The sequence below is a fragment of the Coregonus lavaretus genome (genome assembly GCF_964263955.1).
Source record: "Coregonus lavaretus genome assembly, chromosome: 7".
In the NCBI taxonomy this organism is placed as follows: domain Eukaryota; kingdom Metazoa; phylum Chordata; class Actinopteri; order Salmoniformes; family Salmonidae; genus Coregonus; species Coregonus lavaretus.
Window position 1 is genome coordinate 46,130,027 of NC_139994.1, and position 14,709 is coordinate 46,144,735.

Below are 14,709 nucleotides of genomic sequence, written 5' to 3' on the forward strand. Positions count from 1 at the left end.
ACACACCTACTCATTCAAGGGTTATTCTTTATTTTTACTGTTTTCTACATTGTAGAATATATGTGAAGACATCAAAACTATGAAATAACACATATGGAATCATGTAGTAACCAAAAAAGTGTTAAACAAATCAAAATATAGTTTATATTTGAGATTCTTCAAAGTAGCCACCATTTGCCTTGATGACAGCTTTGCACACTCTTGGCATTCTCTCAACCAGCTTCATGAGGTAATCACCTGGAATGCATTTCAATGAACAGGTGTTCAGTTGTGGAATTTCTTTCCTTCTTAATGCGTTTGAGCCAATCAGTTGTGTTGTGACAAGGTACGGGTGGTATACAGAAGATAGCCCTATTTGGTAAAAGACCAAGTCCATATTATGGCAAGAACAGCTCAAATAAGCAAAGAGAAACGACAGTACATCATTACTTTAAGACATGAAGGTCAGTCAATCCGGAAAATTTCAAGAATTTTTAAAGTTTCTTCAAGTGCAGTCGCAAAAACCATCAAGTGCTATAATGAAACTGGCTCTCATGAGGACTGCCACAGGAAAGGAAGACCCAGAGTTACCTCTGCTGCAGAGGATAAGTTCATTAGAGTTAACTAAACCTCAGATTGCAGCCCAAATAAATGGGCTCAACATCAACTGTTCAGAGGGGACTGTGTGAATCAGGCCTTCATGGTCGAATTGCTGCAAAGAAACCACTATTAAAGGACACCAATACGAATAAAATACTTGCTTGGGCCAAGAAACAAGAGCAATGGACATTAGACGGGTGGAAATCTGTCCTTTTGGAGATTTGTGTCTTTGTGAGACACAGAGTAGGTGAACGGATGATCTCCGCATTCGTGGTTCCCACCGTGAAGCATGGCGGAGGAGGTGTGATGGTGTGGGGGTGCTTTGCTGGTGACACTGTCTGTGATTTATTTAGAATTCAAGGCACACTTAACCAGCATGGTTACCACAGCATTCTGCAGTGATACGCCATCCCATCTGGTTTGCGCTTAGTGGGACTATCTTTTGTTTTTCAACAGGACACTGACCCAAAACACACCTCCAGGCTGTGTAAGGGCTATTTGACCAAGAAGGAGAGTGATGGAGTGCTGCATCAGATGACCTGGCCTCCACAATCACCCGGCCTCAAACCAATTGAGATGGTTTGGGATGAGTGTGACCGCAGAGTGAAGGAAAAGCAGCCAACAAGTGCTCAGCATATGTGGGAACTCCTTCAAGACTGTTGGAAAAACATTCCCCATGAAGCTGGTTGAGAGAATGCCAAGCATGTGTAAAGCTGTCATCAAGGCAAAGGGTGGCTATTTGAAGAATCTAAAATCTAAAATATATTTTGATTTGTTTAACACTTTTTTGGTTACTATATGATTCCATATGTGTTATTTCATCGTTTTGATGTCTTCACTATTATTCTACAATGTAGAAAATAGTAAAAATGAAGAAAAACCCTTGAATGAGTAGGTGTGTCCAAGCTTTTGACTGGTGCTATATATATATATATATATATATATATATATATATATATATATTAATTTTTTTACAAGCAATTCCCAATCTTCTCTCTTACTTAAACTCACTCCAATGCCATTTTGAATACCACCCATTTGACTAATAATGAAAAAATAACATAGTCAAGATTTCTTCTTTCTTCTTCTTTTAATATTATTACATTTTTTAGGTTGTTCATTGAATTATACAGACAAATTAGCCACACAAGTATGTTTGATTGTATTTTGTTATTCTTTAACTTTTTTATGTTAATGATTTCTATTATTCTTCCTTTTTACACAAGAACTAACACACTGTTGTCTAACTTGTGCTCTAACTGGGACGGGAAACTAACACTTCACGTAGTAAAACAAAATTGTCCAAAATAAAGTTGGAAAAAGAATATGATCAAAGGAAAAACAAGAATAAACAGAAAATAAATGGACAAATGTACATTCACACAGCCCTAGTCCACTCAAACAATAAGTTCCACCCCCTTTTCTTGGTAAACTATTAAGCGTCACCCGTTTTCTTTTTTTTTGGTACATCATGCCAGATTGGTTGATTCTCAATGCAAGACTGGGAGGAGCCTAATCATTCCTTCTATTCTTCAGTCTTCATCACCCTTCTCCTCATCGTCAACATAACATTCCTGTTAATATCTAGAAATATCATCACCATCATCACCACCACCATCATCAAAATACCCTTCTCATCCGACTTAACCTCAGATTCTTCAATATCATCAACCATCCAACCCGCTCTACTAAATGTATAAGAAAGTGATGTAGGGGGAGGAGCTCTGAAGAGAATCGGAAAGAAACAAGCAAACCCCAAACAGGTTTGGAAAGTTCAAAGTCATACTTTTAAAAAATGCGACATACGCCATTATGAATGATTGCGCGCAACTACAGAATCCAAACAGACAAGCACACACTCTCTCTCACACACACACATACACACACAAACGCAAAAACATACACATACACACAGCTCTCTAAGTGTTCTTTGTTCTAATCGGGTCCTTCAACAGTGTGTTCTGTCCATTGGTTTGGATCAGGGCAGTGTTGAGCTCCACATGGATGTGCTGCTATTGTAATACTTTTAGTCTTTTAGGTTTTACTATATATAAATCATGATAATATTACATTCCTAGAAAACAGTTATGAGCATAGATTTTGAGTCTATAACACTTCAGTTCTAACTGTGATTCGTACACACAGAGAACAGTTCCTATAGTACAACTGCTGGGCGGCAGGTAGCCTAGTGGTTAAGAGCGTTGGGCCAGTAACCGAAAGGTCGCTGGTTCGAACCCTCGAGCTGGCTAGGTGAAAATCTGCCGTTGTGCCCTTGAGCAAGGCACTTAACCCTAATTGCTCTGGATAAGAGTGTCTGCTAAATGACTAAAATGTAAAATGAGCGTGGACAGTCAGGATTCTAGGTTTAGGGTTCAGGGTGTAGTAGCTGGCTATACCCTGTTGGCAGATCATAAGAAGGTCCAATGGTACAGTGGGTGTCCTCTCCTCTTAACATTTGACATTTTTAGTCATTTAGCAGACGCTCTTATCCAGAGCGACTTACATGATCTTAAATTGTGCTTAGAAGGTTTGAGAGCTTTCAAATACACATACTTACAAACAAGCACACACACAACTTAAATAATGCCTTATTCACACTCTCTACCCAGTACCTTCCACTGCATGACAGAATTACAGATAGCATTAATTCCCGCTCACATCTTCTAGAACAATAGCTCCTACATAGGTCCTACTTCAGACATGCTATTGGTTCTCTCAGCTGTCAGTCTGACACACAGACATGCTATTGGTGCTTTCAACTATCAGTCATGATCAGTGCATCACTCTAGGGCTATGCAACACCTACATCTAGCGATCACACAACACGTACAGCATGCTTGTTCAAGAAGGTATTAGCTAACTTATCTCTTTGATATGTGAGTAGTGTATGTATGCAGGTACACGTATGTCATCATAAACCCAATAGCACAGTGACCCCCAAAGAATATGTTATTTTTACAGGGTCAGCCATAGTAGTAGAGAGCCCCTGGAGTAAATTAGAGTTAAGTGCCTTGCTCAAGGGCACATCGACAGATTCTTCACCTTGTTGATGGTCAAGTCTGGAACTGCCATCAGCATTGGAAGCACTTGTTACTGATTTACTAGTATAGGAGTTCACTCACTCTAACAAGGTCACTCTTCATCATCCGTCCTCATCTTCATCATAATCCTCACCCATCAGTTACATCACAAACACACACACGTACCAACAAACTCATCTTCGCATATAAAAGAAAAAGGAAACATCTAGTCTATTTTCACATGGGCTGAAATCAGATCAGGTATAGATACTCCACACAGTCAAATGACCACACACACACACCCTACCCGCCCAACCCAAGCCCCTCATGGGAACAAAAATTACAGTCACTTTTAAACAGGGCCAATGGAAGAAATGATCTACCTGGCAACAGCAAGGAGGAAGTAGACTCTCACTGGCCGTTGCTATGGTTAAGGATCAAGTGACCAATGAGAAACTTCACGCCTTCACTGAGGCAGGTTACAAAAATAAACAATGTAAAATAAACACAAAAAAAACACTTTTTTTATTAGAGTTGACAGACACACATTTTCAGTTTAAGTATTTCTGCTATAGTCTTTTTTCCCTTCTATTTCATACTTTAAAAATAAAGAGATTTAAAAAATAATAATATTACTATGACATTATTGTCATTGTCATTATTAATAGTGTTAATATCATCACAATCTTTCCCATTATCATAATTATTACTACTGGTGAACACTAAGGTGAGATCACTACAGGCCATTCCACTCTCTAGGTTAATAGGCTCTATTGGCTGCAGATGTTACGATAGAAGGAGAGAGAGGACTGGCTGACGCCCCTAAAACGCCCTTTCCTTGCTACACTTTTCCCTATATTCCCTCCCTTGTTCCTAAATACTTCCTTTTTTCGTTTATCCATTCCCTCTATCCTTCGCTTTCTGGGTGAAGAGATTCATAAATGACAGTGTTTAAGTAACTGTCTTTCACTCTCCCTCTCCTTTACATCCACGTTCCCAGAACACACTCTCTCTCTCTCTCCCTCTCTCTCTCTCAGCTGGTCCTCCGCCCTCCACCCATCCCTCTCTCTCTCTCTCCATTCCTCTCTAAATCCACCTCTCTCTCCATTCCTCTCTCTATCTCTCTCTCTCTCTTACACACAAACTCTCATTCTCTGTCTCTCTCTCTCTCTCTTTCTCTCTCTCTCTCTCTTCAGCAGGACACCTCCATGGTATGGGAGGGGCTGGGGGGCATCTGCCCACCCTGAGAACTCTGAGACAGGGTACGAGAACGCTCGCGCTCCCCCTCCATGGAGTACGAGGAAGACAGCGAGGTGGTGCGCGAACGAGACAGACGGGTCATGACGGACGATGCCACTGTGGGAGAAGGAGAGGGAGCAAGAGGGAGGGGGAAAAAGAGCGAGAGAGGGGGAGAGGGAGGATAATTTGATTAATACAGAGAGACAGTAACACAAAAGGTCACAGTAGGTCGTCATAGCCACATATAACTTACTGTAGCCCATCCCCTGGATGAAGTACTTGAAAGCCTCGGTCAGTTTGCTGGGCTGTAAGCAAACACAGAATGTACATTACATTTTATCCATAAAATATGTTATATAAAATCGATATTTGTACAATAACATGGACATGCAGGAATTACAATAGTTACTGGATGGTTAGTTGTATTCATCATGATACGTGCTGTATTTCTGTATTGGCACCACAACACATGTTAAATTCACAACTTGTGTGAACTAAATATATATATATATATTTAACGACTTGGCATGTTTAATGTGTCTTACCTGTGTAAGCTGGGGAAGACCACCAGCATCTGCCATCTGAGGAAGAAGATGTGGATAATATAGTGTTTAGTAGCAACTGAATGCCTGAGGAAAATGGCTTGTGTGTGTGTTTTTTTTTTTTATGAATGAGGGGGTGATGAGTACCTTGAGGAATGAGGTTGTTGTTGGGTCCAGTTTGCTGTTGCACTCCACCTGGTGGACATGGAGGGGAAAATGTGAATTAATCAACATCACTACATTCGCTTTACCTGGGTGTGTTCGATGGCTACATGGTTGGCCTACATTAAAATATATAATGTAGAAAACGTACAGCAGCCTCCTCATAAGGTGCCTGATCCCCAACCACCAGCATCACAGGACACCTGAGAAAGAGAAGAGACAGAGAGATAGATTGAGAGAGACAGAGAGACTCTTAGGTATATTCAATGGAAAGAGTGAGAGACCTATTCCATACTATTGTCACAGCAGATGTAAGTGGTTTGATGGTCCTCTGTAGCTCAATTGGTAGAGCATGGCGCTTGTAACGCCAGGGTAGTGGGTACGATCCCCGGGACCACCCATACGTAAAACATGTATGCGCACATGACTGTAAGTCGCTTTGGATAAAAGCGTCTGCTAAATGGCATATTATTATTATATTATTATTATGGTGAAATGCTTACTTGAAGTTACTGGTACGGTCAATGATCAGATCTCTGCGGCTGGAAAAGAGGAAAGGAAGGTTACACTATTGTAGGTTTGTTAGTGTGTGTGTGTGTGTGTGTGTGTGTGTGTGTGTGTGTGTGTGTGTGTGTGTGTGTGTGTGTGTGTGCATGTGTGCCTGTGTGTGTGTGTCCAGTGTGTGTGTGTGTCCAGTGTGTGTGTGTGTGTGTGTGTCCAGTGTGTGTGTGTGTCCAGTGTGTGTGTGTGTGTGTGTATGTCCAGTGTGTGTGTGTGTCCAGTGTGTCCAGTGTGTGTCCAGTGTGTCCAGTGTGTGTGTGTGTGTGTGTGTCCAGTGTGTGTGTGTGTCCAGTGTGTGTGTGTGTGTGTGTCCAATGTGTGTGTGTGTGTGTGTTCAGTGTGTGAGAGTCCAGTGTGTGTGTGTGTCCAGTGTGTGTGTGTGTGTGTCCAATGTGTGTGTGTGTGTGTCCAGTGTGTGTGTGTGTGTGTGTGTCCAGTGTGTGTGTGTCCAGTGTGTGTGTGTGTGTGTGTGTCCAGTGTGTGTATGTGTGTCTGTGTGTGTATGTACCTGTTGTAGCCCCTCCAGAAAAGCTCGATGTTGATGAGGTTGGGGGCTTTAGAGATGCGATCTCTGTGTGACTTCACCAGGTCTGCATTAGCTGACATCTCCTCCTATAAAACAAGACAGAAATGATACAATAACAATGTGAGTTTTATAAGATCAAGAAAATAGCTCCATAGTCAAAAAACACACATAGGGTTCCAGTCTATGATAACACACACAGACTTTGATACCACCCAGGCACACACAGACACACGCACACATATGCATGCACGGGCGCAAGCACGCACACACACACACCTGACTGAAGAGATGACTCAGGATCTGCTCTGTGAGGGAGGATGTCAGGGTAGTGATCTGGAGACAGAAAGAAAGAGAGATAGAGAGGGAGAGAGAAATAAAGGGAGACAGAGAGAGAGAGAGAGAGAGAGAGAGAGAGAGAGAGAGAGAGAGAGAGAGAGAGAGAGAGAGAGAGAGAGAGGGTATAGTTAGGACAAATCAATAACAGCTCAGTCAATATCATACGTACAGTAAAACCACCATGAATACAATTCCACTATGTATTTTCCTCATCTAAATGTTACTTTATCAAATGGTCAAAATCAAAATATCCCATTGTCCAAGACAGTAATGACTGTTTATTAACTGCTAGATCAAGAGTAATGGATATATGTACTGGTAATTGAGTATCAACTTGAATTGTAATGTAGATGTCAACACAACAACACAGAAGAGTAATGGTGATATTGAATAGGATATTGGATTGATATTGGATCTAAAAGTCAAATTGATGGAAATGCTGCTAGTACTCATGAACATATTCAAAAATCCTCTGGGCTTCTGAGTGATGATAATAATAATATTTAATACTAATCTTGCCTGTATTATACAGATGTAGGATCTTAATTTGATCACTCCTTTGTTGCTGAGAATTTTCCTGCATGGCAGGAAATGCAAACTTGTGGTATATTTGAGTCTTAAAAAGGCTAAAGTTTGTAATTTCCAGTATGGCAAAGTGGCTCAAATTAAGATTAAGCATATTGAAGAGACAGTAACCTTCTGGGCAGCCCAGTCCATCCACCCTCTAGCCTGAGGGTCGATGTTGACGAGAACGAGACCTTCAACTGAGTCTGGGTGGGCCATCTGAGAGGGCGGAGGAGAGAGAATGAAAGAGAGAGAGAAAAAATAAGTAAATTGTACATTGAGACTGTTGAATTGTATGAATTGACAAAAAGAAGCAAGCATTGGTATACACTGTGGAGAGCACCATTAAAAAAAATGTTTTAGTCATTTTAGCAGATGCTCTTATCCAGAGCGACATACAGTTAGTGAGTGCATACATTTTTCATACTGGCCCCCCATGGGAAACGAACCCACAACCCGGGCGTTGCAAGCGCCATGCTCTACCAACTGAGCTACAGGAGGGCCACCATATAGCAAATATATGCTAACCCATGTTAGTTCAATGCACAGACTACCAAGAGACTGCATAACAGAAGCTAACAGAATGGTACACTGTGATTTTTCACAGGGCAGCTGTATGAACTGATACATGGGGCAGTAACATGACAAGGTGAAATCAGACACTCACTGTGAACCTGGAGAGAATGTAAGCCCCAGCTCCCACTCCAACTCCGATGACAGTACGGAAACTAGAACAGTGAGAGAGTACAAACTTAGTGACAGATATTCTATTAGTGCCAACATGTCTGTATTGCAGATGTTTGTGAATACTACGTTATAAAATAAAATAACGATTACGGTGGACATGCTGGTAAACAAGTGAGTATTATGTAATGATGATGAAATAAGTCTGATTCACTTGAAATATGTCAGGACTGCAGGGATCATCTCTGCAATTTGTTCCATGGATGGATACTGGTATCTAAAAAACATGAGCGGGAACATATGTTTATTAAATATACACACACACACACACACACACACTCACACTCACACACACTAGGCGTAGGCGGTATACTGTACATAGTGAGGTATTTTGAAATACTGACTGTATGATTTTCAATACCGTCAACAAAAATATACAAAATAAATTGAGCCAGTCACATGGTATGTTTTCTCACATGGAGCAAACGGAAGTTTCAAGATAAACTTGAAATTCAATACTAATGTTTTCCAGCTAAACGTTAACTAGCTATCTAAAATGTGCCAAATACATGTCCTCCTGCTCAGGGCTCCAGCTATCCATTTGGTTTGCTAACTTGCTAGCTATAGGTGGCTAGCTTGCAAGATCAAGCTTAATGGTTACAGCAGAGACAATCAATCTCCTCCTGGATCAAGTGTGAGTAGCCTTTTGAGATAGTTGTATAACTTTATGAGCTGGGTTGTCTGTTCTTGCATTTAGTTTATGTTTGCTTGCACTTGTTAGCATTAAGCTAGCGTCTGCTATGGGAATTCCCTAGTCCTTTGTTAGCATACATTTTGTTTTAAACAAAAGTTTGGAAAGAAAAGGCGCCCCTGGTGTGCACTAACGTTAATACCGTATGCCCCAGTATGGTACAGTAACAGTATTATAGTTTTTCTCAATTGCTAAAACACTCAAATCCATTGGCTGAACAAAGTTCTCAGTTGCCTGGACTCATTTAGCTAATTATGCAGTCTGTTGTCAATACCTTAAACTATTTCACATGGTAAAACACAATTTGCAGATCTCACTTAGACTTTTCAGCAAAACTCTAAACACATTCTCATTCTCAAAACACATTCTGCACTCTAATGCACATGTCATCCATACTGGTAAACACAAGTGGCAACAATCAAATACAAATAGAGAACACATGTCATTGACGTGCTTCTACACCTGCATTACTAGCTGTTTGGGGTTTTAGGCTGGGTTTCTGTACAGCACTTCGAGATATTAGCTGATGTAAGAAGGGCTATATAAAATAAAATTGATTGAAATTGATTGATTGAACACAACCACTCAAAATTGATTTAACCTGTGTCAAATGATGCGACACAACCAATATAAGCCAGTTCAGAGAGCAAACAGGTTGTTGAAGGTGGGAAGGAGAAAGTCTGAGAATGGATAGAAGAAACAATGTGAGAGGACGAGGACGAGTGCGTATGCGAGGTGGGCGACGAGGAGGAAGAGGGCAAGAAAGAGGAAGAGGAGGAGGAAGAGGAAGACAAAGAGTGGAAATATCTGATGAAATTCGAGCAACAGTCATAGACCATGTTCTTGTCCATGGACTGACAATGAGGGAAGCAGGACTTAGAGTGCAACCCAATTTGAGCCGATTTTCTGTGTCCACCATAGTAAGGACATTCAGAGAAGAGAACAGGTACAGTATACTACTGTATTTTTGTAATTGCAAATGTACTGTACTACACTATTTGCAGCTGTTTCAATAGACATTTGTAAAGTTAATCACTGTATGTATTGTACTGCATGAATATGTTTTGTAACTGCACAGCTACTTTTTGTAGAATTGCAAGGCTGCCACATGCAGGTGGAAGGACAGCTATATTCATTCAGGAGCAAGAGGCCGTTATAGTTGGCATGGTCCTTCAAGATAATGCAATACGACTCAGAGAAATCCAGGAACGAGTGATACAAGACAACACACACTTCCAGGGAATCGACAGTGTGAGCATTTCCACAATTGACCGTGTCCTCCATCGTAACAGGATGGGAATTAAACAAGTATACAGAGTACCTTTTGAGCGCAACTCACCAAGGGTGAAAGAACTGCGAGCTCAGTATGTGCAAGTTAGTGTACATTCAGAAACATTTACTGTAATCCAGATTGTCTACAGTACTAACACATACTATGTGAATGACATTACTCTTCAGTACATACAATGTATGTGAATCAGAAGTGCATACAGTAGGCCTAATTGTACTCTACAGTATAGCACTGTCTCTGTACGACTTACAAAATCCTACATACAGTATATTGTATTTCTACACAGACAATATTTGACTTGGAATCCTTGGACAGACCCCATGAGTTCATCTTTGTCGATGAAGCAGGCTTCAATCTAACAAAGAGGAGAAGGAGAGGCCGAAACATGATTGGACAGAGGGCCATTGTTGAAGTCCCTGGTCAACGAGGTGGCAATGTCACAATCTGTGCTGCTATCAGCAACCATGGTGTTCTACATCACCATGTTACACTCGGGCCATATAACACCCAGCACCTTCTAAGATTTATTGCCAATCTAAGAGATATTTTATTTGAGCAGCAGGTTCAAGAGCAGCAGGGTCAAGAGCTAAATGAGAATCCCATTCCCACCTATGTGATAGTGTGGGACAATGTCAGTTTCCACCGAGCTGCTCAGGTAAGGGAATGGATTAACATCAATGGGCAGTTGATGAACTTGTACCTCCCTCCATACTCGCCTTTCCTGAATCCGATTGAGGAGTTTTTCTCCTCTTGGAGATGGAAAGTGTATGATAGACAACCCTACACCAGAGTAAATCTGCTGCAAGCCATGGATTTAGCCTGTGGTGATATAGGTGAGGAATCATGTCAGGGCTGGATACGGCACACAAGAGGCTTCTTCCCCCGTTGCCTCAGGAGGACAATATTGCTTGTGATGTTGACGAAGTGCTCTGGCCTGACCCAGCCCAAAGACAAGAAGAAGCACATTGATCACATGTTTACTCCTTTGATTTTTGTCCCTTTTAATATTGTAAACTATAGTACAGTGCATTGTAGGCTGTATACTGTACAATGGACAAATTGTATGGCCCTGAACATTGTGCTTTCCATTTGTTAACAGTACTGACTGCTCAATAGATTTTGACTGGTTGCAGGTTCATATCAACTAAGAACAAGAATTACAGTATCACAGAGACAAAGGAGAAGTTTGTGAGATGCAGGGTACAGTACTGTAAAAATAGGGGTACAAGGAGGAGGAAGAACAAAAAACAAAATTGCAAAGAGCAAAGCAGAGTAGTAATTTCTGATCAATTTTGAGCTACTATGATAGAACATGTTTTTGTTCATCAAAAGACAATGACGGAAAAATATGAAATTTGTTTTGAGATTACAGTTTTTTCTGATTGGTTAAGCACATTTTTTGTAACTATTGGCTATTTTTGCAAAACTCTACACACAAATAAGAAAACCTTTCACCCAATTATCAAAACATTGTAGTTCTCTTGCAAAAGCGAACACAGCTAGATTAACTCTTCACACCTTCTTAAAAATGGTGTTTTCGTATCAAACAGTAAACACAAGCCATCATCTACTAAGCACACAATGTGCCAACTACACACTGATGGTATGAATACAAAACACATCTGGCTTTTGCTTTCTCTGTGTACAGATGTCAATTTGAGGTCATACTTTTGTCATAGTGTCATGTAAACATACAAGGATCCAAACTTCAAGTATTGGTGTTTATTCACACTCATCAAAACCAAGACAAAGTCAGAACACAAAATAGTAATTTCACACAAAAAAGAAAAGCAATCAGCCTACATCATGTCGTCTTTCTGGGTCCGGCCACAAAATTTCGTCCACATCGCATGTGATATCCTCCAGTCCAAGGCACCGGGGAAAATATCTCCTTGAATGCCGTATCCAGGCCTGACATGATGCCTGGTCAATATCTCCACATGCCTCCTCCATTGCCTGTAAAAGGGCTACCTGTTGATGAGGATGACGGTCGTACACTTTCCAGCGCCAGGCAGAGAAGAACTCCTCGATGGGATTTAAGAATGGAGAGTATGGAGGGAGGTTGAGTGCCATGAAGAATGGGTGGTCTGTAAACCAGTTGCGGACCAAAGCAGCCCTATGGAAACTAACATTGTCCCATATGATGACATATCGGGTATGCTCTGGTCTCTGAACAGTGAGCATGTCATGTAAGGTGTCCAGGAATGCAATAATGTGTGCAGTGTTGTATGGGCCTAAGGTTGCATGATGGTGAACAACACCATTTTGGCTTATAGCTGCACACATGGTTATGTTACCACCACGTTGTCCTGGGACATTGATGATGGCACGGTGTCCAATAATGTTCCTGCCACGTCTCCTGGTTTTACTGAGGTTAAAACCGGCCTCATCTACAAAAAGTAGCTCATGTCCCATGGCATCTGCTTCTAGTTCCATCACTCTCTGGACAAGACAAAACAAATGCAACACATCAGGCCCATGCACAGCACTACAGTATGCACTTCCAAATTCAGAACCAATGACACTATAGCTTACCTGCACATAGTCATATCGCAGTTGCTTTACACGTTCTGTGTTTCTCTCGAAAGGAACTCTGTAAATTTGCTTCATTCTTATTCTGTGGCGCGCAAGTACACGACTTAGTGCAGAAATACTTACACTGTGTATATTTTGAAAGATGGTGTCATTATCAATTATGCGCTGCTGTATTTCGCGCAGTCTTATTGCATTATTGGCAATCACCATGTTCACTATATGGGTCTCTTGCTCTGGAGTGAACATTCTTCCTCTGCCCCCAACATCTGGACGTCTAGCAATTCTGTAAAGTAACAATTTCAGTATTTTTGCATGTATGGTACTGTTGTGTTTCTCATTAGAGTATGGCAGTGCTACAAAGTAGTTACCGATTCTCATTTCGAAATGTCCTAATGATGCTTGCCACAGTGTAGCGGCTCAAATTAGGCTGAACCCGTTGGCCAGCTTCCCTCAGGGTCATCCCATGGTTGATGACATGGTCCACTATTGTAGCTCTGATGTCATCAGTTATTCTATTTCTTACTCTTCTTACCCTTCCTCTTTCCCCTCCTCGTCCTCTTCTTGCTCCTCCTTGTCCTCTTCCTCTAACTTCCTCTAACCCTCTCGCTTCTTCAACTCCACGTCCTCTTCCTCCAACTTCTTCAACTCCACGTCCTCTCCCTCGGCCTCCTCGGCCTCCTCTGATTCTCACTCTTCTCCCTCTTACTGCTCCTTCCATTGTACTCCACACAGACAGCTTACCTGTGGCTTATTTATAGTGCTTAGGCTGATTGCAAAGTGAACTAATTATCTACAACAGTTTTCACATGTGCAAGTGTGCCAGACAGTTGGCAAAATAGTGTTAATGATAGCCATACATGTGTATAATTTTGCTAGGAGTGTGTTGGACATTTGGTAATTGAGTGTAAGCAGTGAGTTGTGTTTAAAGTTCTGCAAAAAGAGTGTTGTGCAGTGAATTGTGCCTACAGTTTTGCAAAGTGTGTGTTACAAAATTGTAAACTGAGTGCAAAGCAGTGTTTGTGCTTTTAGTTTTGCAAACTCAGTGAGTGGTTTTGCTATACGTATTAATAGTTTTAGAAATTGTGCTACAAGAATCACGATTAGCGCTTAAGCATTCAGAAAAAACTGTAAAAATGTACTTCTCCCTGAGAACTGTATGTTTTGAACAATGTGTTTTCTATTTTTCGGTGTATTGTTTACTGACTGCTTGAGAGTGTATATCATTTTGATCACTTTGTTTATGATTTGAGAGCAGTGTTTGATTTTGAACACAGGTAAAACTGTTTTGAGGCGAATGTTTCATTTTGCGAGAGGAGTCAGAGGTTTTGTAAATAGTGCTTGAAGATGAGGTTTTGTGTTTAATGTTTTCAGGAAATGGAGCAAGGTTTCAGAAATTGTGTTTTAGCAATTGAGAAAAACTGTAAGTTATGAAAATCTGGATACAGCCCAACCCTAACACACACAAATGCACACACGCACGCACGCACACAACACACACACATTCACACACACGCTATGCATACCCCATAGGATAGGTGGTGGCCCCCTCCTCTTGGCCAGGAGCATCAATGTGGACCAGAGTGAAGTTTTTCACTATCTCCTGCATCTCCTCAAACTTAAACAGAGGAGAGAAGCAGCTTTTACCTGTGAGAGAGAAAGAGGGAGAGAGAGAAAGGGCGAGAGAGAGAGTGAGAGAGCGAGAGAGCGAGAGAGAGAGAGAGAGAGCGTGAGAGAGTGAGAGAGCGAGAGAAAATGAGAAAGGGAGAGAGAAAGAGAACGAAAGAGAGAGAAAGCGAGAGAGAGAGAGAGAGAGAGAGAGAGAGAAAGTGAGAGAGAGAAAGCGAGAAAGAGAAAGAGAAAGTGAGAGAGAAAGCGAGAGAGTTAAAATTTGAAAAGCTTCCAAAACATGAAAAGCATAA

The 14,709-nt window shown here is 41.2% G+C and overlaps 1 protein-coding gene across 1 annotated transcript in view; it reads right to left on the reverse strand.

Annotated features, from left to right (window-relative positions):
• Positions 1–4,105: 4,105 nt before the first annotated feature.
• Positions 4,106–14,709, reverse strand: part of LOC311132979 (protein NDRG2) — a 42,924-nt gene continuing 32,320 nt past the window's right edge. The window contains exons 5-16 of the mRNA XM_084166383.1: positions 14,314–14,434; positions 8,428–8,490; positions 8,197–8,257; positions 7,662–7,748; positions 6,906–6,962; positions 6,612–6,715; positions 6,046–6,084; positions 5,694–5,745; positions 5,528–5,575; positions 5,384–5,419; positions 5,092–5,143; positions 4,106–4,955 (exon numbers count right to left, since the gene is read on the reverse strand). Of these exons, the coding sequence (XP_084022509.1) occupies positions 4,792–4,955; positions 5,092–5,143; positions 5,384–5,419; positions 5,528–5,575; positions 5,694–5,745; positions 6,046–6,084; positions 6,612–6,715; positions 6,906–6,962; positions 7,662–7,748; positions 8,197–8,257; positions 8,428–8,490; positions 14,314–14,434 (884 nt within the window). The 3' untranslated portion in view covers positions 4,106–4,791. The remainder of the gene's footprint in view (positions 4,956–5,091; positions 5,144–5,383; positions 5,420–5,527; positions 5,576–5,693; positions 5,746–6,045; positions 6,085–6,611; positions 6,716–6,905; positions 6,963–7,661; positions 7,749–8,196; positions 8,258–8,427; positions 8,491–14,313; positions 14,435–14,709) is intronic.